We start from the raw sequence: 27,249 nt of genomic DNA on the forward strand, positions 1-27,249 counted from the left end.
GTTGCTAGGAGATGCCCTGTTCCTCTCACAGAGCTTCCATCAGAGTAGCTGACTGTTAAACTACTCTGGCCACTGGAATAGTTTATAGGAATATATTCAGGGGAATAGGAATCTCCTCTCAGCACCCTTCACAAACTACACTTTCCAGGATTCTTTGGGTGGAGCCATGACTGTCTAAAGTGGAATAAAGGTCTGGTGTGGCCCCCTAGTTAGCGTAGCCCAGCAGCTGTGAGGCTTGGTATGGAACATAGCTTTAATGGAAAAATTAATGCAACAAAGATTGGCAGGATAGGATCCAAATAAAAAAGACAACATTCATATTAAAATGGTTTATGTTTATAATCTGTGTAGCAGCAGGAGGTGCATAATTTCTATCAGCCATCAACTCATGCCTCATTATGGAGGGATGTCTTTGGGTAGTCTATGGAGTTTATTGCGTTAAATTCATTTACCAACAGTGAATTTCTAGATCTCTATGGCATCCCATGTATTAAATGTTATGCTTTTTAAAGCCTACATTAATCTTAGTAACTCTTCTCCATCTCTTTTTAATTTATTGATTTCTTATTTTATTATTATAATAATTTTGAAACATTTATTTTATTTTCTCCTTTTTTAATTTATCTGTATATATATGTTTTGATTATACAAGGTATATGTCAGTACATTGTAACAGGCATTTAAATTGCTACTAAGATATTGAGTTGTACACCTAAGAAGTTGATTCTTAAAAAAAAGAAAAAAGAAAGAATTCAAGAAACACAGTACACACACACACAGAGAGAGAGAACACTGACAGTTGATTCTTACTGAGCATGCTGCGGCTTATCATTGACTTCAATGCTAAATTTCTTAAATTAATTAAAAATCAGCTAGGCATTTTCTTAACTTTTAAACTGCAGAAGATGAAGGTCAGAGTATGGGGCAGGTCAGTAATAGGACTACAGGTACTCTTGAACATGGCTGCTTTTTATTTAATTTCAACAAATTATGAGAACTCTGACAGAAAAAAGTCCAAAATGGGTCTGGGCTTTTTTTCTCTCTTTTTATACTTTGAACTCTCGATTCTCTCTGACTGTTTTTGCCATGAAAATTTAGAGGGTTGTTAAACAAGCGTTTCTGAGTTCAGGACTATAAGTTTTGTAAGGTTTTGTTTTGAAATGAGCTTATGGGAAGCATCAGAATGGCATGAGGGTATTTTCAATTTAACATTGCAGAATGCAAATAATCCATGCTGACTATAGTATATAGCCACTCTCATGGATGTATAATAATGTGCTGGTTGCATTGTATCATCTCTAGTGGCCAATGTTCTTGAATTTGAATTCCATCCCTAGAAATAAGGTGCATAAATATGTCTTTGACTCATCTGTCCATAGAACATTGTTTGCCAATAAGCACCTGGACAATCGTCAAGAGTTCTGGAACAAAAACCAAACAGTGCATTTCACATGAAGAACCTTATACTAATGGGCACGCATGGTGGTGGCAGTGTCATAGTTTGGGATGCTTTGCTGCATCAGGACCTGGATGACTTGCCATCATTGAAGGAACCATGAATTCTGCTTTGTATCAGATAATTCTACAGGAGAATACCAGGCCATCCATCTGTCAGCTGAAGCTGAAGAGTGGCTGGGTCATGCAGCAAGACAATGATCCGAAACACACAAGCGAGTCTACATCAGAATGGCTGAGGAACAAGAAATTTAAAGTTTTGGAATGGCCTAGTCAAAGTCCAGACCTAAACCCCATTGAGATTTTGTGGCAGGACCTGAAAGGCACAGTTCATGCTTGAAAACCCACAAATGCCACTGAGTTAAAGCAGTTCTACATGGAAGAGCAGGCTGAAATTCCACCACAGAGATGTGAGAGACTGATCAAGAACTACAGGAAGCATTTGGTTGCAGCCATTGCTGCTAAAGGTGACATAACCAGGTTTTGAGTCTAAGGGGGCAATTACTTTTTCATACGGGGGCATTGGGTGTTGCTTAACTTTCTTTAATAATAAATTAAATAAGTATCAAAATTTTGTGTTATTTGTTCACTCAGGTTCCCTTTCCCCTAATATTGGGTTTGGTTCAAGATCTGATAGCATTCAGTGCCAAAAATATGCAACCATGCAGAAAATCAGACAGGGGACAAATACTTTTTCACGGCACTGCAGCTGTTGTAGCCCTCAAAGCCTTTTATTTATTTATAATTCCTTAATCACTAAACAGTATTTCTCGGATTATGTTTTCCTCTGGAGTTTCTATTTTTCTTTCTTTATTTGATTTATATCCCTCTGTTCCTCCCAGTAGGAGCTCACGGTGGTAGTTTCTACAACATCAGCTTCTAAGAAGGCCTCAACAAACCAGTTTAAATTCTGCATCCAACAGACATTGGATTGCAGCATACGTACAGTATTTCTCATGTTATGGTCCTGAGGATTTCTCATACGCTTGACTGTTTTATTTTTGTTTTTTTTTAAAAAAGGACACTGTATACATTAAATCTCCAAGTAAAGAGGCAGGCCACCTAGCGCATAATGAAAACTGGCTTGTTGTTTTTCTGGAATCAGGCACATGTAGGAAAAAAGTGTTCTTATCAATAGCAACCTGTTCCATCATGTGTTGTACATTTTTTCACTGTCTGTCACAATCTGTCTCTGCATTATAGGAAAGAATGGAGGAGGTACTCGAGTATAAAAATATGGAAGTGGATTTTCAATGAATTGGTATTTGTGCAAGGTAAACTCCCTTCTCCACACCTCCTTTCTCCTCCCCAAGTGACTCACCCTCTAGTAGAGAAGCCTCCAAGCTGTTAAGACTCTCAGATGGAGGACGATACAGCTCTTCTGTAAACTGAACGGCACAACAGAAATCCCTGAGTGCCAGGTTCTGGACCTTTTAATTCATGGTTTGAAGAGGTAAGCATAGCTTTTAATACATACTGGGAATTGATACAGGCCAAACTGTTCTAGTAAGTTTGGATCTATAACAGCCAACTTCATGCAGTTCTGGGGGCTGGTTTTATTATCCTTTTACTATATTTCTATTTTGTATAATCTATATAATCTGATGAAATCTCTGGAGGGGTACACAAAATCACTGTAGACTTTTGAAAACTTGCTTGTTCAATTGTTATTTGTTCCAGTTCCCTAATTTGTTGTTATTAGCTTAAATGACAAGTCTAGCATACACTCAGCTTGGAAAGAAAACTTCTTAACCCATTTATCTGGTTTCATGTGTGGGTTACAGGAGTAAAATTTTACACAAATTTATCTTATTTGGCATAATGGTGAAAATGTACAAGTAATTTCCTTATAGACAGAAGATTAGAAATCTGGCAGTCGTATCTTGAAAAACAGTGTGAAATAAAGAAAGCAAAATTATTTGGGGATAGATGGCAGAAGTTAAGTGTCCTGCTTTATTGCAAGTACATAGCAGATCTTTTAGGCAAGGTGTGTGTGTGCTTGTTCAAAATAATTAAGAAATACGTTTCAAGATCTACAAATCATTGCACCGTGCAGAAACAATTTACAATTGAAGCAATTGGAGTGTTCGAGGGAAAACTACATTCACACAAATCAAAATTCTGACATCGTAACTAGCTGACTTCATACTACGTACAATTTTAAGGATTAATTTTATTCAAGACAGATTTTTCTCCACCCAAATCCTGAAAAACCAGTTCCAGCAGCTTGCTTTGTTATGGATAGGCCAGTGATTTCAGTCTTACACATTTGTACTCAGTCGTTAAACCTTCTCTTTTGTATTTGTAATCTTCTCCCATGATGACTGAGATAATGATGGTCCTCTTGTACATTCTTTAATGTAAAGAAGACTATGTACTATTTATGGTGTGAAACTTGTAAGACAAGATTGAAGCCTGAGGATCAGTTTTGGCTCTAAAACATGCACATAGTAACTGCCATTGTAGCCTAATCTTACAACTGCTCTGAGGACCTGTCGTCTTGTATCTGATGACTGTAAGTGCACCAAATTCATATAATCATAGAGCTGGAGGGAAGTCTTATGGGCTATTTATTCTGATGCCCCAGCTCAATGAAGGAAATCCAGAGCTAAAGTATTCCCCAACAGATGGTTGTTTTAGTTTCATATTGCGTTAGAACCATTTGCTCACTGCCATGATGAATTGAATTCAGCTCTTGATACACCATTGCAAAAGACCCTAAATGTGTTTATGGTTACATTGAGAAGGCTTTTGCTGAGGTTTTGCTTCTGTTTCCTTCACTTAACTGCTCTGCATAATCTGTTTTGGCTGTGGTAATATTAACTACTATGCTCAGCAGGCTACAGAACATAGTCCTAGGCAAAGTGGAGCTCTTGAAATGGTGTAAACCTTTCTATGATTGTTTCTTATATCTAATTTAATGGGTAAACGTCAATCTGAAGTGCTCCCTATAGACGTGGATACCACTGCCATGTTGCTTGTAACCAACACTGTTGCTGGTTATTTAAAGATGTGTACACACATGTTACATACTGCTAGCTGCGACACCAGTGTTTCCCTCAGCAGTTATCATTTATTTAATTAATTAAATTATTGCCTGTAATTCACCAGTAGGTCCCAGAGCAGGTTGTCTATATTAAAACAAATTACAGTTGCAGGAATAGGGTTGAAGGTGTGAAGATGCCCTTATTAAAGCATTAGTAAAGGAGATCATTATTATGACTTCTTCTATGCAAAAGGGTCAGATCCTGCTTGCTTAGGTGTTCCTGCTGCTTTAAATGTTCTTGTATAGAAGCTTGGAAATTCATTATACTTTATTAAAACGTCAATTCAGTTTCAGTATGATATCATAAAGATTGTTTTGGAGCAGTGGTTCCCAACCCTTTCCCCCCACAGACCACTAGAAAATGTGTGAGGGTCTCGGGAGATGATTTTTCTGCCTGTTGTACCAATTGTAACACCTTGCGCTAGATACCGGATGATTCTTAGTTGCATTTTTATTGCTTCTTTTATTCTTCCATTGTATTTTATTGGATTACAATTTGAATTCCATAGAAAGCTGCACACCACCTGAATGAAGCTTGTGAGCTGTGGCCCACAGTTTGAAAACCCCTGCTTTAGAGCTTGTTTGGGGACGCTCCTTCTCTCTTTCCCTCGTCAAGCTCCTTCACTCTCCCCACATCTCGTCCTCCCTTCAACACACATACATTCTCTTTTTCCAACACACACACACACACTCCTCATTCATCCATCTAGCTGACACCCACATGAGCATGCACTCCATTCATCCATTATCCTTCCATTTTCTTTTTCTCTCTCATACGCACATCCATTTGCACAAATGACACGCACAAGCAAGCAAGCACTCATCCCATTCATCTGCAATCCATTCATTCTCTTTCTCACAGAAGACAGCACCTAGAGCATCATTTTGAAGGGTGTTCTAGCTGACTTAAAAGTCCCTTAAAATTAACCTCTATTTGGTTGGGGGGGGGGAATTTGCTCTCCACTACAGTTTTGAGACAAATGTTCTCTTCTCAGTGCTGCTGAAAACTATCCTTAACTCTTCCCAGCAGTTAAGCCTCACAAAGGTCAGTCTAGAAGAAATTTCTGTTCCATACATTTGAACTTCTTTATCCATTGCAGTTAATCTTCCAGGTAATTTAGTACCAAAAAAACCAAGGAAGTTAATCTTCCAGGTAATTTAGTACCAAAAAAACCAAGGAAGTGAAAGTCTTGATACCTCAAATGAAAAGACCTTTCTAAAGCTGTGAAGAGCCAGAGGAGGGCCCTTTTCCAGGCTTAATCACACAGGTAAAAGGACACAATGACGGGTGTGTTGTGGAGACGGCAGAAACAATCTGAGACATTCCTGAGCTTATCTAGGAACAATCTCTTTATTATTACAAAGTCTCTGGAAGATCTATGGTTAAAACCTAGATTGGCTCAGTTAAAAGTAACCGAGCATTTACTTGACTTTTGGGCTAGCTGACTCCTGCATCCCTGAGATGGCAATGCTGCAATTGACTGCTATCTGGAAGCACTGTGCATAGTTAATGAATTCAAGTGTTGCAAAAGCACAGTAAAACCAACAGAACTTAATAGTGCTGGTATGAAGCATTCTGCTTTACAAAGCATTGCTAATGGAAAATGCAGTAAGAAAGATACAGTACTTTTCTATCAGTTAAGGCCAGAAAACACATGACAGTTACCACATTTTGTACAAAAGTTTTTCCCGTGACAAAAGATCTCCCAGCCACAACACGTACAAGTTCTTTCTGACCATACATAGAATCATACACACCATACACTTCCAGCTTTTTCATTAGGCTCATGGGACACCAGGAGATCCATGATTCACTGATTGATTGATTGATTGTGTGTGTGTGTTAGTTAAGTGAAATGTTGGCTCTGGGACTGCAAATTTAAAAAAGCAGCACTAAGAGGGAAAGTGTAGTTAAATGACCCCTGTGGGCCACCTACGCTGATTTCTCATCCATATCTATGTTCCAACTAACTGCTGCTGGGACAGCCAGAAACCCACAGCACCATGCGGTAAATCATATGGTGTTTAAATGTTAGGGTGGCCATATGTCCTCCTTTACAGAAGACAGTTATCTGAAGACGTCTTCTGTTTGAAGGGGTGTCTAGTTTGCATCCAGTAAAAGATAAAGAACCAAAAGGGGGAGGGATTGAAATTGGCTGTCAACAGGGAGCACCTGGACAGTGATGGTCACATCCACATCATACATTTAAAGGAATGTTACACTACTTTAAGAGACATCTCCCCCCCCCCAAATCTTGGAAACTGAGTTTGTTAAGGGTGCTGAGAATTGTAGCTCTGAGAGGGGTCACCTAACAAGTCTCAGCATCCTTAACAGTTCCCAGGATTTTTTTTGGGGGGGAAGCCATGACTGTTTAAAGTGTTTTAAGGGTGCTTTAAATGTGTGGTGTAGATGTGATTAAAACTATATGTTGTGTTTTTCTTTTAAAATTTATGACTAAATTTGCTAATAAAAGCTAGCATGTGCTAATTTTATATGCACATTTTAAACCTCATCTGCCCTCCTTTTTTTGGTGATGCATTTTCCTGTTTTTGATTATGGTTAAGTGGCCACTAGGGATGGGTGAGAACAAGTTGGAATTTACTTCCGACTCCCTGTCCTGCCCAGAGTGCGAGACACAAGATGGAGGCGAGACTGGAAGTAATTCTTGTTTTATTAGCGTAACTGTTACATCAAAAGCAGTGCACTTCATAGACTTAGCTATGCTAACTCACTACTGTCCCTAACTAAGCTATCCAAGCATACTCTGCAGCATGTGAAGAAAGTTGACTCAGCACCCCAATCAAGGGGGTGCTGCCTTAAGTAGAGAAGGTCTTCGCTCATAATCTCTGACTCCTCCGAAGTTCCACCTTCTGTCCGACCCGCTTCTCGCGGCGTCTCGCGTGGGGCAAAGGGGGGGGGTGAGCCTCTGCTGGCTCATCTGACAGTACAGGCTCGATAGGTGCCGGCTCGGCTTCAGGAGGCAGGAAAGCGTTTGAAGTGCCAGGCGGGGTGTCCTGGGGGGAGATGAGTTGGTGCTTGTGCCAGGTCATCCCCCAATGGCTCTGTTGGGGCATCTGTAGGTGGAGCGAGGTGTGCTTCGGTGGGAGAACTGTCCATGGGAACTGGCAGACTGTCAACTACATCCCCTCCCTCCTTGTCCTCGAAAGCCTCATCTACCTCTGATTCCTCTCCCTGCTCTATCTGGGCAATCTGGGGCTTGACTGACTCCCCTCCCTGACCCTCCTGGGAGAGCTGGGGCTCAACACTCCCTGATAATTCACAGGTGTTTATGAACCAATCCTGAAACCTGCAAACTTCCGTTGCTTTTCCCAATACTGGATTTTTAGCATATCGAATATAAGGCTGCATTCGGACATGGGGTTTATTCTATTAGTTTTACTGATTATAATGGTAGTGCTTCTCTCCCAATTTCTAACATTCCTTTCAGACTGCAGTACCTGTTGCATTATGGAACTGTGACTTTTTGACCAATAGATCACCATGTCACTCTAAATTTCATTCACACCAGTGGGCATGGTGTGACACAACAATGGATGTCATTGGACATGCTGCTACTCCCCCACCGTTTCTGCACATGCACACTTCTGTTCCCCCATGATTCCCCCATGAAAATGGTGTGAAAGAACTGTATGCTGTTATACCCCCCCCTCCAAATTTCATCACTTTACTCCTGCAATTTTCTGGGTTAGGGAATGCAAACAGACTTTTTCTGGAAGCAATTAACATGGAAATGAGCATTAAACTTCCACTAGATTCCACTAGATTTCCAGAAGAAGCTTTTACTTCTTGGGGAGGAAAATAGTGCAATGGTTGGATGGATGGACTGACAGGAAGACAGGATAGTGGGGAGTGGGGGAGCACTGAAAGCTGCTTTTCTCCTTACCTTTCCAAAAGGAAAACTGCCACTCTCTGCTTGCTAGCATGAAAACTGACCAGTCTTGGTCACAGAGGAAGATAAGGTAAAGCCACTTTACTTTCAAAATATCGATGTTTCCTTTCAAAATGTGAATATTAGTACTGATATTTTTGGAATAACAAGATTGGACCAGTAAAAGCAATGGATAGTGGATAAAGAACAAACTTGAATTAATGCTGCCTGTTAGGTCGATGGAATGCTTTCCAAGTGGCACTACCCAATGGATTCCACTCCTAGTGGCCACCCTATTAAATGTTCATGCCAGAACAGAGATTGGTTGCTACAGTGGTCATTTTCACCAGCATCTGTGTGGTGAACATAATTGTGCTATAGCCCTTATTTCACTTGTGTGTGCTTCTTGTGATGCTGTAACACTTTTGGAGCCAGATTTGCTCTTTTCACATGAGCAATAGCTTTTATATCCCTCCTTTGTCAGCTTTTTTTTAAAGCCAGCATTCCTGTACAAATCACCACTCCCTATTACCACTCATTTGCCCAAACAGGATAGGGTTATAAAAACAAAAAGTAACCATGTATGGATTTTAAAAAACACACACACTCCATGATAGCAACACTAGTAGACTGCTGCCATTCTTCTTTATTTGTTAGGCTTGGTTTTTCAGTCATTAAGGATTGGCATTGTGATTCTTATGGTTTATTCACATCATGACACTGAGATGGGAGGCCACCCACATCATTTGCTATTTGGGTTGATGTTTGTCAGTACGCTGATGACACGCAACTCTACTTCTCCTTTTCATCTTCTTCAGGTGAGGCTGTCAATGTGCTGAACCGTTGCCTGGCCGCGATAATGGACTGGATGAGAGCTAACAAACTGAGGCTCAATCCAGACAAGACTGAGATGCTGTTGGTGCGTGGTTTCTCTGATCAGGTGGTGGATATACACCCTGTCCTGGACGGGGTTACACTCCCCCTAAAGGAGCGGGTTCGTAGTCTGGGAGTCTTTTTAGATCCTTCCCTGTCACTTGAGGCTCAAGTAGCCTCGGTGGCACGGAATGCGTTCTACCAACTTCGGTTGGTAGCCCAACTACGTCCCTACCTGAGCAGGGAGGACCTCACATCAGTGGTACATGCTCTGGTAACCTCACGATTGGATTACTGCAATGCACTCTACGTAGGGCTGCCTTTGAAGACAGTCTGGAAGCTACAGCTTGTGCAAAATGCGGCGGCCAGACTGATAACGTGGACCAAGCGGTCCAAACACATAACACCTGCTCTGGCCCGCTTGCACTGGCTTCCAATATCCTTCCGGGCCAGATTCAAAGTGCTGGTTTTAACCTATAAAGCCTTATACGGCGCGGGACCACAATACCTGCTGGAAAGCCTCTCCCGATATGAACCTGCCCGTACACTACGTTCTATATCGAAGGCCCTCCTCCGAGTTCCGACTCATAGAGAAGCTCAGAGGGTGATAACTAGAACTAGGGCCTTCTCAGTGGTGGCCCCCGAACTCTGGAACAGTCTCCCTGATGAGGTGCACTTGGCGCCGACGTTACTGTCTTTCCGATGCCAAGTCAAAACCTTCCTCTTTGCTAAGGCATTTTAATCTAACTTAATTTAGTTTTAATATATGTTGTAATTGCTTTTAGTTTTCTTACTCTTTTATATTGTTGTTGTATTTTACTATGGAATTTTTGTATATTTTTGCACTTTGTTGTACACCGCCCAGAGAGCTATGCTAGTCGGGCGGTATAAAAATCTAATAAATAAATAAATAAATACACAGGTGCTTGCAGTGGAGCAGTCATCTGAGTACCCTGGTGGACTCTGAAACTATGACTCAGCAATGAACAACAAATGAGTCTAAAGAGAGTGGTGGAGCAGTGGCAAGTGACCATGGTGCATGTGTGGTGGATTGTTCAGACAAGGGCCTGTTCAGACAGTACATCTGGAGATAACTCTCAACTTGGAATGAAGAGAAAGTGATGAGTGCACTTTGGTGTTAATCTTATGGATAGTGATGAGGCAAACAATAAGAAATGTCAAAATAGGAGTCTATGGTATCCAGTGGCGTCACTAGGGTTGGTGCCACCCGGTGCGGCCCGCACCACCCTAGTAATGCCCCTGCGCCCCTGGTCTCCTGGGAATCTTCCCTTTCCTCAGAATTGCGGGAAAATAATCCCTCCAATGGGCAGGGGAGAGAAATGGGAAAGCAACCCCTGCCGCAACCCTCTGCAGGTGGGAATTGATCCCCACAGAACTGAGCCAGGACTTCCTTAGGAGCAACTCTTTGGAGAGTTCGGGGCCCCAGGCGTTTTGTTTCCTCGCGTGAGCCCTTGGCCTTTGAGGTGACCGGCCGGGTGGCTTTTTGTGGGGCGCAAGCCCCCTTCTTCCCCTGTGAGTGAAGCGCCAGCCCCCTTCTTCCCCTGTGAGTGAAGCGCCAGCCTGCCTACCAGTATAGGGAGCCCTAGATCCGGGGGTGGGGCATTTCCATCTGACTGGCGCAGTCTGCCCTCTCCTCTAACTTGCCCCCTCCCGGGAGTTCTGTGGTTAGAAAAGGGGGGTGCCTCCTCCCGTTCGGCGGCTGCTTGTCTCCACGTGTCCACCGGCGGCTGCACAAGCTGGGTAAGCGAGCCTGGTTCCTGCGGCGGTGGCAGGATGGTGTGGAGATGCTGTGGTGGTGCCTCCCGGCGTGCTCTGCCTGGGCGCAGCGCTCAGTGCCAACAGCGAGGTGAGCAAGCCACCTCGCCACGCCTTCCACATGTTAGCACGGGGCGGGAGCAGGGCAGCTTTCCGCCTGTTAGCTTCCTGCTCTTCCCCTGCGCCTTCCACAGCTGCACGGGCTTCTACTCCCGTGTGCCGCCGCTGCCTTCCACGTGTTAGCGTGGGCAGGGCAGCTCTCCGCCTGCCTGCCCCGCTTCCCAGCGGTGCCTGGAGGGCGGCTCTGGGTGTCACCCCCATTTCGTGGTGTCACCCGGTGCGGCCCGCACCTGCCGCACCGCCCTAGTGATGCCCCTGATGGTATCATAAATAAGTATCAGATGCAGATAAAACAAATAGTCTATTATGGTAAAATCAAAGCATGTCTTTAGTTAGCCAAACAACTGTCATACATCTATGTGCCAGGTTTTTTAGGAGGGTGTATGTGTGATAAAGAACAGAGGGTTGTAGTCAACTAAATCCTACTCAGAGTAGACCCACTGAAATTAATTAAATTAATTAGTCATGTATATTAATTTCAGTGGGTCTCCTCTGAGCAGGACTAGCACTGAATACCACACAGAGTAATTTAGCCACCAGATAGTATTACTTTTCTGACTTCTTTTATCAAGCAGGACTACAGCTGAACATCAAGAAGACTAAAGTAATGACAACAGAAGATTTATGTAACTTTAAAGTTGACAACGAGGACATTAAACCTGTCAAGGATTATCCATACCTTGGCAGAGTCATTAATGAAAATGGAGAAAATAGTCAAGAAATTAGAAGAAGGCTAGGACTGAGGAGGGCAACTAGAAAAGGTCCTCGAAAGCGAAGATGTATCACTGAACACTAAAGTCAGGATCATTCAGACCATAGTATTCCTGATCTCTATGTATGGATGTGAAAGTTGGACAGTGAAAAAGGCGGATAAGAGAAAAATAAACTTGAAATGTGGTGTTAGAGGAGAGCTTTGCACATACCATGGACTGTGAAAAAAACAAATAATTGGGCCATAGAATAAATTAAACCAGAACTATCATTAGAAGCTAAAATGGTGAAACTGAGGTTATCGTACTTTGGACATATAATGAGAAGGCATGATTCACTAGAAAAGACAATAATGCTGGGGTAAACAGAAAGGAGTAGAAAAAGAGGAAGACCAAACAAGAGATGGACTGATTCCATAAAGGAAGCCACAGACCTCAACTTACAAGATCTGAATAGGGTGGTTTATGACAGATGCTCTTGGAGGTTGCTGATTCATAGGGTTGCCATATGTTGTAATAAGCTTCAAAGCACGTAACAACAAAAAGTACATAGTACATGTAAAAAAAAAGGAATCCCCAAAGGCAGAAAAGCAAGTGGGGTAGGGAATTGTATTTCCATACTAGAAAGGCTTGACCTATTGAATTTCTGCCTGTCATACAGCTGTTAAAGGCAGAAGAACCCTGTTTTTTTCCCTAATGCCAACCGTAAACCAAAGCTCAGGCTGACATCCTGTACCCACCTGGAAATAAGCCCCATTAAACACAAAGAGACTTACTTCTGAGTAGATGTGTATACCATTGTACTGTAAGCAAACTATGCAGTGAATTCTTAATGAGTCCCTGGTCTTTAGCTCCTGCAAAGCAGAAAACATGCCTCAGCCTCTTTGCAAAGTTTTCAGATTTGCCTTTTGGGGGGGAGGAAGATTCTTTAACATTCACCCATACTTGTGTAGCAGTATTTACAGAAAATGATTTCTAGGCACTACCTGATCTCAGGTGAACTCAGCATAGAAAAGATGCATCTTGGTAGAGAAAAAGGAAGGGCAAACTATGGAGATTCCAAGGAGTGGAAAAAAAGAAGCAGGAAAAGTGGACTGAAAGGGAGGGCAAAAGAGCAGCTCTTTAGGACCCCAGGAATTCCTTTTCCCTGATGTCCAAACAACTCACTTATCAACCACAGCTATGGCTTCACTCATTGGCTAATAACACTGACAGGCAGGAGCAGCCAGGCTGGTGCTTTTCACATAAATCACTTTGAAGGGTACCTGCATATTTTGCTCCTTAACTTTCTTTCTAGGAGGACTAGAGACTTATTAAAAAAAAAAAAAAGCTCCTCAGATACTGAGTTCTCAGGGAGCACCACTGAAGGCCTTTGCAGGCACCATGATACCTGGGGGCAAAAAGTTGGTGACCTTCGGCCTAAGATGTCCTGTTTACTAGAAAGGTTAAATAACTGAAAATTGCATAAAACTGAGCACAAGAACTCACGAGATCAGCATTGTAGCACAGAGCAAACAAAACCATACATCGGAGGGAGTTTTGGATTATGGGAGTTGCCCATTGCCTCTTCACACTCTTTAATTAGGTTTGGGAGGATTTTAAAGTTGACAAGAGTTTGTATCCGTGCTTCCAAAATGAAATCTGAATTTACGAGTGTGTAATTAGAATGTCAGTGTATTTGGAACATGGAGTCTTTAACTGATATTCTGGAGAATGTTGGCATACCAAATAGTGTCAATAGGCTATAAAGATAGAGTCTGGCAATGAAAGCATTGCCAGGGTTGAATGTGTATAAAGTAAGATACCTACCTCTTCCTCTAATTCAGGAAGCATGAGTAATTCAATGTCCTGATGTTGTTAAATGATCTAGTATATTTTTGTGTTGCTTTTGGGGGGAAATGGCAGTAACCACTGAGATAACATAAACCAGCAGCCAAAAATCAGCTGCTTTTAAATATCTTATTCAAAAAGAACGGTGGCTAGGAAATACTGTGTGTTGGCAAAATGCCCAGTAGACATTTCATAACTTCTTGCAGAATTCACTGTAGCGTTGATCATTTTTTTGGCAGGAGAGAGCCAAAGCTTTTAGTCATGTATTCTGCCTGTTATAATATGCCAATGAATATGTTTGTACAAAGTCATAAATAGAAAGGGCAAGAGTGTTCTTAATATTTTCATGATCAGCAAGCAGAATTAAAGCTTATGCAGACATATATAAAATAGATGTGGTGATACCAAGGCTTTGTGGTCCAATCTGATACTGTTTACACAGCAATATACTGTATACCTATTTGTTTAGAAAGGCCTGTACAACTTGTGATCCATTGTGCCAAATGCAACCAAATGCTGGGTGCTCAAAAATGCCCTTGATCTCACAGAACTAAGCAAGCATTAAAAAAGGTGCTTTATTGTGCTCCCAGAGGTTGAAGCTCTGTATTCAACTTGATGAGTCACAGTTGTTCAGGCCTGTTGTTCAATGCCTTGGTTGTTACACTAATTGTGATAGCAGGAACTTTAAATGTTCTCCTTTCTTTTTGAAAAACCCAAATAAAATTACTTGGATGGATTTGGTGGAAGAGTCTATCTCCCATGCCCCTTTTTCTTGCTAGGTTGGAGCCAGAACATCCTGGAAAGTGAACAAAAAGAATGTGGTGGTGTTCTAATCAGTGTGCTGGCATTTCCTCAGCTAATGAGCCTCATACTAGTTTTCTGCGGTGCTACTTTGTTTTCTACAGAGGACTTGGCATTGACTTGTTCCACGCACAGAGGTTCATGGTTGGCAAGAAGTTGTTGTTGCTGCTGTTGTTGTTATATCCCGCCTGAATTGGTTTTAGTGCATGTCTGCAGTGGGTGCATGAGTGCTTCCCCTGCTTCCTGTTTGATGCTTTAGTACAAAACCAGACGTGTGCAACGGAATACCTGGATTTCAGTTTCACAGTGTAGCCGTCACTATTAAGATTCAGTATGTGAAAGATTATCTTGAATCCAGACCTCCTGGTTTTTATGACTAGCTTGTTCCATGACACAATCATTTATTGTATCTAGACGTTTGGTCTCGTTTGTCATTACTGAAACTTAAATGTACCCAGTTTGAGGGACGTGGAAGTGCCATAGCTCAGTGGTAGAAGATAGGTCCCAAGGTCAGTCCCTGACATCCCCAGGTAGGGCTGCCTGACACCCTGGAGAGCCACTGCCAGTCAGTGTAGACAATACTGGGCTCAACTGTCCATTGGTCTGGTTTAGCATAAAGCAGCTTCCTATGTTGCTATGAAGCCATTAGGGATGGGAAGATCTATCAGTTTCAGTTCTCTCAGTTTCTCATTTTCCCAGTCTTAAATTCAGTTCTCCACGATTATGCAGCAATTTACTATTTTTTTTAAATAAAACCCTCATAAAAAATTCTTCAGCATTTGACTGTGGATTTCTCCTACCAACACATTTTTGTTTTGCAGCTTTGACTAATGTACACAGTTTTGCATGCAATTAATCCTATTATAATGCAGTTTTGGGAGAGCCAATGTGGTGTAGTGGTTAGAGTGTTGGACTACAACCTGGGAGTCCAGGGTTCGAATCCCCACACAGCCATGGAGCTCACTGGATGACCTTGGGTCAGTCACTGCCCCTCAGCCTCAGGAAGGCAGTGGTAAACCCCCTCTGAATACTGCTAACCATGAAAACTCTATTCATAGGGTCGCCATAAGTCGGGATTGACTTGAAGGCAGTCCATTTCCATTTTCAATGCATTTTTGGATGCTATTTTCACTAATATATAATATTAAAGCACATTTCCCCATAATATATGCATTTTGGTAGACATTGTTTAGTTGGAGAACAGCAGCACAAATTTCAGATAAGTGTGAATTTTGAAGGGTGGCTTTGTTTCAGTTCTCTGTTGTTTTGGAAAGTGCAGATTTGATAAATTCAGCTTTAAATGTGAATTAAATTGAATTTCTCCCCCATCCCTTGTAGCTACCCATTATTATTTAATTTACTAGTTTAGCTGCCTCCCTCATTTCTTTCTTTCTTTTTTATTCCCATCAGACTTTCAGTTACAGGGTGGTCCCATGCATCAGATGACAAAATCTCCCTAGTACTTCATTGCTTGCTTGGTCAGAAATCAGACAGCAGAGGGTCTCTCCTAACTTCTCAAAGGCAGAGCAAGCAAGGAATACAAGCTTCTGAGAAATTACTAAAGCCGCTGAGGATGGACAGTACTTTCTTCCTCTTGTCTTAGGAAGAGGTGCTAGCAAGCCAATATCAAAGCCTGTCATACAGCTTTGTGAAAGGGAGCCTCCTCCATTCCTCAGCATCCCAAAGAAGCAAAGGGCTCCTCGAGGAATGTGTAAACAGACTGCTTAAGAAGTGACTACAGGCGGGCCCCACTTATACAGCAGGTTCCGTTCTGGACTGTCGCCGAAAAGCAGAACCTATTGAAAATAATGGTGTGCATTGCTCGAAAATTACACGAAAATGTCGCGCGATGAAAAAAACCGACATAAAAGCGGAACAAGCACCTTAAAGCCAGGGCTGTGGAGTCGGTACACCAGACCTTCGACTCCGACTCTGACTCCGACTCCTCTATTTTTCTACTGTCCGACTCCAACTCCTTCATAAATGGCAAATGTATATTAACTAGTAATAACAAATTTACTGTAGTAAAATGGTAGCACAAGGCATTTCATCACCACCACGTGAATCCAGAGCTTGGAAAAGTTACTTTTTTATACTACAACTCCCATCAGCCCCAGGGATTGGGCTCGTGGGAGTTGTAGTTCAAAAAAGTAACTTTTCCAAGCTCTGGATTCACGTGGTGGTGATGAAATGCCTTGTGCTACCATTTTACTACAGTAAATTTGTTATTACTAGTTAATATACATTTGCCATTTATGAAGGAGTCTGAGTCGGTACATTTCTACCGACTCCGACTCCACGACTGACTCCACAGCCCTGCTTAAAGTGGGGACTTTCTGGAATTGAAAGCTGCCGCATTAGCACAACGCCAAAAGGCGAAACGCCGTAAAGTGGGGCCCGCCTATACTGAAAGTAGCTGCATTGGGTTTCTAGTCAAAATGGCTGTATGTAATATCCAGGTTCAGAGGCAGTAACAGCTGCTGTGAGCTACAACAGGAGGGAGTTGTTGTCTTCATGCCCTGCCTTGGGGGTTCCCAGAGGCAGCTAGGGGTTGGGGAGAAATTTGATTCAGTTCACATTTAAAGTTGTATTTATCAACTTCAGTTTCCAAAGCAATATGAGAACCAATACACAGCCATCATTCGAAATTTGCACTTATTCAATGCAGTTATCCAAAAATGCATATATTAGGGGAAAGTGTTCATGAAAATGAATATATTCATGAAAATAACATACAAAAATATTAGAAGTTGCCTGCAAAATGTGTGTATTAGTCAAAACTGAAGAAATTTGCATGAAAATGCTGAAGAATTTTCATGAGGATTTCCATAAATAGCTGCAGAAATGTGGAGAAACAAATTTAAGTTTGGAAAAAATGGGAAACGGAGACAATCAAAATTGACCGTCCTTTCATCCCTAAAGGCAGCTAATTGGACACTGGGCCTGGCAACCAAGAGGTCTTCTGTATCTTTAAAAGTTGTGCAGGGGGAAGGGAGAATTCCACCTTGTGGTTTTTCCCATTACAGTGTTGCAAGGACACCTGGCTTGGCTGAATTTTCTGTTCTCTTAAAGATACAGGATCATTCTCAGGCCCTGAGCCTGGCAACCCTAACACTGTGGGAAATAAAATGCTCAACTAAATGGGAGTTTAGTCTGATCCAGCAGGATTCTTACGTTTTTCTGGGTTGTCTTATATTAAGGCTGACATACAGAAAATAAGGATGAGAAATAGATGCATTTTTATTATTTTAGCCTGCCATTTCTGTGTTTTGCCAGATTGGATTCCTTTCCTCCCCCTGCTAGACTAACACTTAGTCTTTTGTATTTTTACTTTCTTTCAGCACAGTAAAGAATCCACCTCTGAACAAAATGGCATCATTCAATGTAGGAAAATCATCCCCTAAGAAAAGTGGTAATGTCAACTCTTCCTGTTTTGCTTCTGTTGATTTTGTCAAGGGATAGGGGAAAATAATATAGTTCCCCCCCTTTTTTTTTTACAAATGTCAGACATTTCAATCCTTTGCATTTTTGTGTAAGTAGGACTTCAAATTTAACTATATGCTGATTGACTTGTTTGTTGATTGATTATGCTATGAGGGCCCCTCCTGGTGACAGACGGTCACAGCACGGATTGAATTTCAAACTGGTTTTAAGGTCCAGTTGAGATGGCTGCCACAGCAGCACCTCTGCCTGCATTGACAGTGACACAAATGAATCAGGACACAACACCTTAGCAGGAAGCCCTGGGGAGCACAGCTGGTCTTACTTTTGAGGAAACATGCATAAGAGTGTGCTGTCAGTTTCTTACATTCAGCCAGAAGCACCTCACAAATACAATGAAATCATTTCCAAAAATTCAGTCAACTGACTGGAAGAAGGAGACTGTTACAGCTAACCTGGAGAGGTTTCAAAGCATATGGCCAATATGTCTAAATTAACACACTTTGGTCGCAATCCTGTTCACAGTTACCTGGAAGTAAGCTTAATTGAACTCAGTAGGACGTGCTTCTGAGTAGTTTGTGCTGTTTGGAAGCATTGGTGAAGGAAGACAATGAAAAACGTGTTTGTTGAAAATTGGATTATTTTTTATTATGCATTGAAAAAATGACATAATGATGTTAAGCAACATGTTAAGTACCCAGTGAAGCGTATAGGATTGCAGCCTTACTGGTATATTGTATCATGAGATTTTACACATGATAGGCTGAAATCCTATGCAAAGTTGCCTGGTAACAGATCTCATTGAGCTCAGTGGAGCTTGTGTCTGAGTAGATATATATGGGATTGCACAGTAAGTGGAAGTGTTTCTAATAAAATAGTTAATAGTTGTCTGTTATGTACGCAGGAGTCTGCCACCCTGATTTCAGTTTTGAGGTTTACCTGGGAAGATAAATTAATAACTTTCCCAATTCCACACCCTTCCAAGCTGCATGCATGCACATGCCTGGTCCAAATATCATTGCACAGGCTAAAGAGGAACACTTAATTACTCTTCTAGATTGAGATTTTATTAGAAGGCATAGCACAAAGTAAGGGAATCTGCAAGGTGAATGGTGCTTCTGCTCTTCAGTGGTTTTTTTCATTTAACGGAATTGACCACTGGATGTTGATAAGACTGGAGAATAGGATACCTGAGACTCTAGAGCAGCCTTTCCCAAACAGTGTGCCTCCAGATGTTGTTGGACCACAACTCCCATCAGCCTCAGCCAGCATTGCCAATGGCTGAGGCTGATGGGAGTTGTGGTCCAACAACATCTGGAGGCACACCGTTTGGGAAAGGCTGCTCTAGAGAATTAAGGGACAACGGTATCCTGCAACCAGGGTAGGCAGGATTGGTATCACGGATCGCAGGGCGGGAGATCCCAAGCTGCCCGCCATTCCCCCGCTCAACGTACCTTTCTCTGTGCTGTTTTTTCGGCTGCACACACTGCATGTGCAGGTTTGCCATCAATCAAGATGGCGGCCGAGGTTTCCCTAAGGGACCGAAGCCTCTGCCACCATCTTGGTTGATGGCACATACCAGCCCCTTAGGGAAACCTCAGCCACCATCTTGATTGATGGCAAACTTGCATGCTCAGTGTGCACAGCTGCAAAAAGCAGCAGAGAGAAAGGTAGGTGAAGCGGGGGAATGGTGGGCGGCTCTGAAGCTCCTGCCCTGCTATCTGCGGCAGGATTGTGGAAGGGGAGCACAGGGGCCCTGCAGGTTCCCAATCAGGCCCCGCGTTTGCAAACACTGGCCCTGTGTCTGGCATGTAAGAAACACTTACCAGTTTGGTATCCCATGCTGCTAGGCCTTCAGACACTATATCTGTAGTATTAGTATGCAAGTGAGGATCCTGCCCCGGCCATGGATCTATCACATGTTAACAATGCATATGGGTAGATGAAGCGATAGCTGCACAGAAAGCTAGAGGGGTTCATTTTTTCTTATAGGGCTGGAATCACATTTATACAGGGTGTGAGCTACAGAACTTCAGTATGTATTGTGCAATATATTATGAAGGTCAACAGAAATAGTAGTTTTCCATCTCAGTTTCAGACCTGATTCACACAAGCATATCTACTAGTCGTCTTTCTCTTGATGACTTGCAGTTGAATCTGTAACTGGTATGAAAAGATGAGGTGAACATTCAAACTGTGGTTGATCTGTGATAGATCATTCATTCATGCAAGCCATCACTTCATGTGGCAACCTTTAAAGCAATATTTATGTGTGGCGGATGTGAACTGACTCTTGTCTTACTGTTCCTCAGGAAATAGTTTTGCGATGTCTGAATGCAAAAAAAAAATAGATTGAGGTGGTGAGAGCATGTCTTATTTATCAGGGCTAGCTTTTAAACATGTCAAAATATGTATTTGTTCATTCATTTAAAAAACCCTCACTTTCTGGCTCAGTTAGAGATGCCCAAGGTAGCTTACATCAGCAATAAATAAAAACCAATAAAAGGCAAAGAAATAAACAGGAGACAACAAGTAATACAGTAACAATAACAGGGCATCCAAATTAAACATCGGGTGAGTAAAAGGTCATCAGGCAGGGAACCAGATGGTCATTCCACATCCCAGGCACCACAGCACACAATCTTGCCAACTGAATGTCAAAGATCTGCACATTCTGTTATGTAATTTCTAATATTCTTGTCTGTACACTAATAGATATCAAGAATGCTTCCCTTGCAATGAAGAGTAAGCAACAAGTTGCTAATGAGGTCAACAAGCGGAGGACCCTGTTACATGATAACAGCTGGATAAAGAAAAAACCTGAGGAAAAGTAAGAAAAGAATCCCTTTTGGCAAGTTAGATAATTGATTGCATATTTTCATTCATTCATTCATCATTTTATCTGTAGGCCGTCTTTTCACAAAAAATTGTGCTCAAAGTGAACAGAAATACACCTCAAAAACAATTTCAAAAACAATTTCCTCATAACAAAATAATAAAACAGTAACATAACAAATATAACAGCAAGCAAAAATGACATTTCAATATTATGAACATAATAAAACAATTTTTAAACACAAAGGAACCATCACCATCCCCCCCGCCCGAAAACCATCTGCTATAGCTCCTATAAAACTTCATTATTCTGAGCGGAGGTTTGCTGCTGAGGCAAGACCCCAGCAGCAGCACAGTGCCTTTGTAAGCAGAAGTGTGGACTCCTCCCCTTCAACGCAGGTGTAGGCTTCCAAAGTCACGTTGAGGTAAAAGGGGCAGGGCAGGTCTCCCAGGCTGGCAGAGCTTCTGCAGAGAACTCCATACCAATTTCCTGGGATTATTATATAAATCCAGGTGATTAGCATGTTTTTATTTGTTAATCTCTTACAAATTGAGATTTCATTGACTGAGTTTCTTTTGTAAATACTTTTCAGGCAGGCATGAGTAACTTGTGAACAAATGTGGCCCAACAGCCAGGTATTGTGGCCTGCCAAGAGGCTTGAAGTTGATAGCCTTCATGTTTTGCAGTCTTAGGAAGGCAGCAAAAACAGGAAGATTATTGAGTTCCTTGTGAACCATTACATATGGCTAGAGAGCTGTGTTCAGTTTATTGGATCAAAAGATGTGCAGGCCCACTTTAAGGAGATTTCTGAGTGTCTTGCAAGTTTGCCACACTCTAAGGCTGCAGTCTTCTACACACTTACTTGGAAGTAATGTCCTTTGTACTCAATAGAACTTAGGTCTGTGTAGAAATGCACAGGATTGTGAATGTTAGCTGCTTCTTTGACTCATTCTTTTGTCTTTATACATATACATACTTGTGCATGTGCACGCACACTTTTAAAATGAAAGTATTAGGATGATCTTATGCAAAAGAGATCAGGGCTCCTGCACCTTTGATAGTGTTATGTAAATTTGTATAAATTATATTAGCGGAGATTGTCAACGGTCTGAGATGCGTGTGGGCGTTTACCTAAGTGGCAGGCTTCTACCCTGCATTGAGATCACTGAGACTTAGTAAAATAAGTAAAGCTACTTTATGTATAGAAATACATAGTAGATAGGAAAGGCATACCTAGTTCTAACTAACTAAGTTGGAAGTGCAACGCCCAGGTTTGGGAGTTGCCCTCATGGCTCAGGAGGGAGAGAGCAGAGACAAAGATGTCTCCTCTCTCGAAGAAGAAGAAGAGAAGAAAAGAAAGGGCGGAAGGAGGAGGGGCAGATAAGCTTCCCTAACCATATCAATCTGCGATGGAAGGAAGTCAGTCAGAGCATCACGGGTAAAGGTAGTCGAGCCTAGCCATCTGGAGGACCCTAACTCTATCTCCCTTCTGGAACATAAACAAAAGAACAAAACAGGAGTTGCCTGTGCCCCACTTCCAACAAATAGTGGCATAGAAAAAAGAATCTCAGGTGGCGTAGTTAACAAGACTGCTGAAATTCCCTCTTATTTTATTTATTTATTTTATTTATTTATTAGGCTTATATCCCGCCCGACTAGCGATAGCTCTCTGGGCGGTGAACAGCAGAAAAATACAATAAATACAATAAGAAAAGCAATACAGTGCAAAAATCCAATTAAGTTATATTAAGTTAAAAAAAAATACAGTTAAAATGCTTTGGGAAAGAGGAAGGTTTTAATTGGCACCGAAAAGATGACAATGTCGGCGCCAAGCGGACCTCCTCGGGGAGACTATTCCACAATTCGGGGGCCACATTAAAGATGCAGTAGGCCATTCTTTGTTTTCACCTGTGTTCACCCCTAGAAAGCAGTAATCAAATATTGTCAACATATTGGTTCATGTTTTATTAAACATGGTCATATTCCACTCTTCTGTCCTTGACCATATGGATATCAGTTGTGTGTGATTAATTGTTACCAGTTGATATACGTGGCATTCCTCTTAAGGATATAAGAAAGAGTCTTGCTAGATCAAAGTCAAGCCAATTCAGTGGTGTGTTTCTCCACTGTTTGGTTCTAGCATCAGGTATTCAGAGATACTGCCTCTGAACAAGAGGGTTCTGTTGATCAGTCATGGCTAATAACCACTCATTGACTGATCATCCATGAATTTGTCTACTGAAGATACAGCCCTCTTTTACCCAGTTGTATAGGCTTCTCTGGGGTTTGAACCTTGGACCCAAAGCGATAATCTTGGCCCTAGACCAGGAATGGGGAACCTGCGGCCCTCCAAATTTTGTCTGACTCCAGCACTCATTATTCCTGAATATTGGCCACCACATCTAAAGGGCCACAGGTTCCCCACCCTTTCCCTAAACCAACAAGTTATCATTAAATGACACACCAAGGAGTTAGCCACTAAAGTAGTTGCCCAGTTTTGTCACTTCTTCAAAGACACTTGCCTCTGCTTGTGCCTCTTGATGCAGCTACTAGTTTCTGAGAGAAGATGGAAGGCAGGCCACCAAGGGGTGTGTGTGTGGTCGATTTGGGTGTAATCTTAATAAAACTCCCAGGGGAAGGCACTGCAGATCAAAGGAAAAGATCAAAGTACTACAGAAGTTTAAATTAAACACAGATAGCAAAAGAGATAGAAAGATTAAAATTGTTTAGAGAAATCTGGTAGTATGTAGCATATTGCCAAAGCATGCAAATATCACAGGGTTTCACTACAGATGGCAGGGTACTTAGAACAAACAGTTAAGGAAGGACAGATCTGGAATGCATCTGTTCAGTCTCACTTGACCATACTGCATCTGTTACATCCAGTCTGGTACAACACAATGGTTAGTTTAACTCTGTGGGTTTCAAACTCTGTTCCCGGGAACCCTGGAGTGCTTCAGAAATATATCAGGCATTCCTCAATTAGAAGATCAGTAAAAGCAGACAAATTTACTTGAAAGACAGCTAGCCCACAGTTACCTATATCCTAAAGCACATTCTCTGTTCATATAATATAATGATGAGGTCCAAATATCATAACCAGTAGCCTGCATAAACTGATGATGAACAATAGTACACTTCCCAGAATCCTCTGCAATGTTCTCATAGGGTGGCCAAATTCAAAAGAAGACAGGCTTGCCATGCAAGTTACTCCTGCTGAAATTCCTTATTCTACACAACCGTTAAAGATGCAGGAGCCCTGACCTCTTTTGCATCTAGAATAGAATTTTGTTCCATCCTCATTTTTAAGCAAACTGATGTAATTCTCACCTCCAGGACAAATTACATAGAACTGGAACATAATTACCCTTCAGATTTTGCACTACTCCAAATTTTGTGATACAATTCTTGCTTCAAGAAATTACCAAAATGTGTTTTGAAAAAGGCAAACAACATCACATGTATATGCTTAGTAATGCATACATTGAGATAATACATATTTAAATATGTATTTCATGATCATGCAACTTTGCTGATGAATATGAGAATGCAATGGAACGGATATATAAATGAGCACTTGCAAATCTGACATGGACTAGAAAGAGACCGATCCATCCACCCCTTATCTGGACACTATAGTTACAGGGGTTCTAGGGCAGATGTGCAGAAGTCTTTTGACCAACAAATTTTATGTGGAAGGGGTTTCCTAAAAGTTGGAAAGTTTTAAAATTATTGCTTTAGCTTTTGTAATTGAAGAACAGGGCCTATTGCCATCCAGTTTATAATGGCAAGAAGGAAAGAGTGACAGGAATCAAATGGGACTTTATGGAAGAGATAGATCAATGGGAAAGTTCAGCAAACAAAGCCTGATGGCCAAAGTATGTGAGCTTTACTACACATGTTGGTATTGGGTCTTTCCATATTCAGTTAGAAGATGCACTCGTAACTTAAGATGAAGGCCTTAACTCTGTTATCAGAATAATCTCTTGGGCTCTGGCAATGGAATTCATTTATTTGCATTACATTAATAACTTGAAACCCAACAAAGTTCAGAAGCTCCATCAATTGTACATTGTAGCTGCAGAATTCTAACTTCCAAGAAGCCAAATGGACAGCCGTATGAAATCTGAGTGTACGTTCATATATTGTAGGTTCTGTGTGCGCGTCAAAAGGTTTATAGCTTTGTACTGTATATATCTCAGAAAGGATCCACTCTTACTCATAAAGTAATGTTATGTCTGAACAGCTGCCCAGTGTTTTTGTCAGACTGCATTATCGCTGTATGCTAGATTGAGATTAAACAAAAATATACTTAATCAGTGGAAAAATGTATTGCCCCTTGATTATTTTTCCCATCATTTTGTCAACCTATTCCTATATTGATATGCTTCCTTGGACAGGGTCTTTATACAGCACCTTCAGTTTATAGGCACTGTATAAATTATGATAATATAAAATATTTTGTTTATTGCAGCACTGATGAAAATTATGGCAGAGTGGTCCTTAATCAATACAAATCACAAGAGAGCTTACACAGGTACAGTAGGATATTGATCTGTATATGTTTTGCACAGTTATTTCAAACCATGGTAGAATATTCAGGCAACAACTGTTTGTTCTCGTTAATAACAAACAACAGGGCTAGGGAACCTGTGGCCCTCCAGATATTGTTGACCTACAAATCCAATAATTCCTGGCTATTGACAATGCTTGCTGGGGCTTATGGGAGTTGGAGTCCAACATTTGAAGAACCTGCTTTATTGATTGAGCAAAGTCAGGCTTTGGGTTAAACTCAGATTCAGCATTTTCTATTTGCTTGATTGTAATGCAATCAATAGTAATATCTAATATCTAGATATTATCTAATAGTAATATCTAATAGTAATAGTAATAGTAATATCTAATATGTGATATCTCCAAGCAATTTATGAGGAGATGGGTATCATAGTTAATTAGATGCATGTTAAATTAGACAAGACAACTGTGAAAGGATATTGACTACTGAGGATATTGTATACACGTATGATACAAAACACTCTTGATTTTCTGGAAGTGTGAAGATAATTTCTCTACAGTCAATTTTGTTTGTCAAGAGAAACATAATATTTATTAAATATCTTCAAAAATGATCACCTCAACAGAGATATTGGAATATTTTCATTTTGTTCCTTAACTCAAAAGATCAGTTGATAAATCACAGAACTGTTTTGGATATTGGATAATGACTTCTTTAAAGTCATTACTGTTCTTCAGTTACTATAATTAATTAATCTTACTTAATGTCAGGAATGCAGATGAAAAGGATGATCAAAAAGCTTTGCTTAGCGGACATACATCTGATACTACTTTAGAAAGGTAAGAGTTTTATATAGATGCGTGACAGTCAGATTGTTGAGACCTGGATTCAGACTTGCTCCTTCAGCCATGAAGCTCACTGTGGCCTTTAATAAGTTGTTGTCTGTCATGTAGCCTAATCTACCTCAAATGCTGTAGTGATGATAAAATGGAATAATTCCATGTATGATATCCTGAGCAATTTTTAAGAAGAATGGGATATTGATTTGATCATTAAATTGAACTAAATACCTTAGGGTAGTGGCCCTCCAGATGTTGCTGGGTTACAGCACCCATCATCCCTGATGATTGGCCATGCTGGCTGAGGCTGATGGGAGTTGGGGTCCAACAACATCTGGAGAACCACAGGTTCCCCATCCTTGCTTAAGGATAAATTATATTGGCTTGGATCCTAACATCTATTCTGCTTATGAAAAAGGACTTTCCCACCTAGGAATGCTTGTGGAAGTCAATCTTTGTGAATTCCAATACAACAGAGCTAGTTAACCTGTAGGCTGCATATGGCCCCAAGAGGTTTTTATGCCCCCCGCAAGTCTCCCAAAAATTGTCATTAAAAATAAAAAATATTTCTGACTGCTCCTGTGGGTCCCAAGTGGAGTCTCAGAAAAGAAAGCTGGATGATTTGGATACTGAGGAACTGTTGGTTGGTTCATTTTTGACAGCTGACAAGTGGCCTAGCGAAACTTCAGCATATTGTCTTTTCTAACAGTCATAATCTTAGTGAGACATCTAGTGAGCCACCTGATCACCACTAGTTTCTACAGCTAAAGCTACCCTGAACACAATAAAACCATAAGATAGGGATCAGCTCAGTTTTTCCTTTAAGCTTATTGTTTACACAATCCCTGCAGGTACATTAGATACCTCTTTGCTGCCCTGGGCTCCTACTGGGAGAAAGGGCAGGATATAAATCAAATAAATAATAATAAAATATAACTAGACAAAAGGCAAGATGGTAAATTACAAAGCTCTTGGGGATTCCAGAGATCTTTGGCATTCCCATGTGTTTTGTAACAAGCCACAGGGCTTTGGATTTTTCTCCTCAGAAACAGCCCATTGCCTTCACAACCTCATAGGAGAGGTGTGGTCAGGAGGTCTTTGATGACATTGTTAATG

General features: G+C 41.3%; 1 protein-coding gene across 5 annotated transcripts in view; it reads left to right on the plus strand.

Moving 5' to 3' along the window:
- The first annotated feature begins 2,753 nt into the window (after positions 1-2,753).
- Positions 2,754-27,249, plus strand: part of SCEL (sciellin) — an 83,828-nt gene continuing 59,332 nt past the window's right edge. For all 5 annotated transcript variants that reach the window (XM_061630075.1, XM_061630076.1, XM_061630078.1 and 2 more), the window contains exons 1-5: positions 2,754-2,908; positions 17,843-17,913; positions 20,658-20,772; positions 25,253-25,315; positions 26,065-26,133. In XM_061630075.1, the coding sequence (XP_061486059.1) occupies positions 17,871-17,913; positions 20,658-20,772; positions 25,253-25,315; positions 26,065-26,133 (290 nt within the window). In that variant the 5' untranslated portion in view covers positions 2,754-2,908; positions 17,843-17,870. The remainder of the gene's footprint in view (positions 2,909-17,842; positions 17,914-20,657; positions 20,773-25,252; positions 25,316-26,064; positions 26,134-27,249) is intronic.

The sequence above is a fragment of the Rhineura floridana genome, chromosome 5, assembly GCF_030035675.1.
Source record: "Rhineura floridana isolate rRhiFlo1 chromosome 5, rRhiFlo1.hap2, whole genome shotgun sequence".
Lineage (NCBI taxonomy): Eukaryota > Metazoa > Chordata > Lepidosauria > Squamata > Rhineuridae > Rhineura > Rhineura floridana.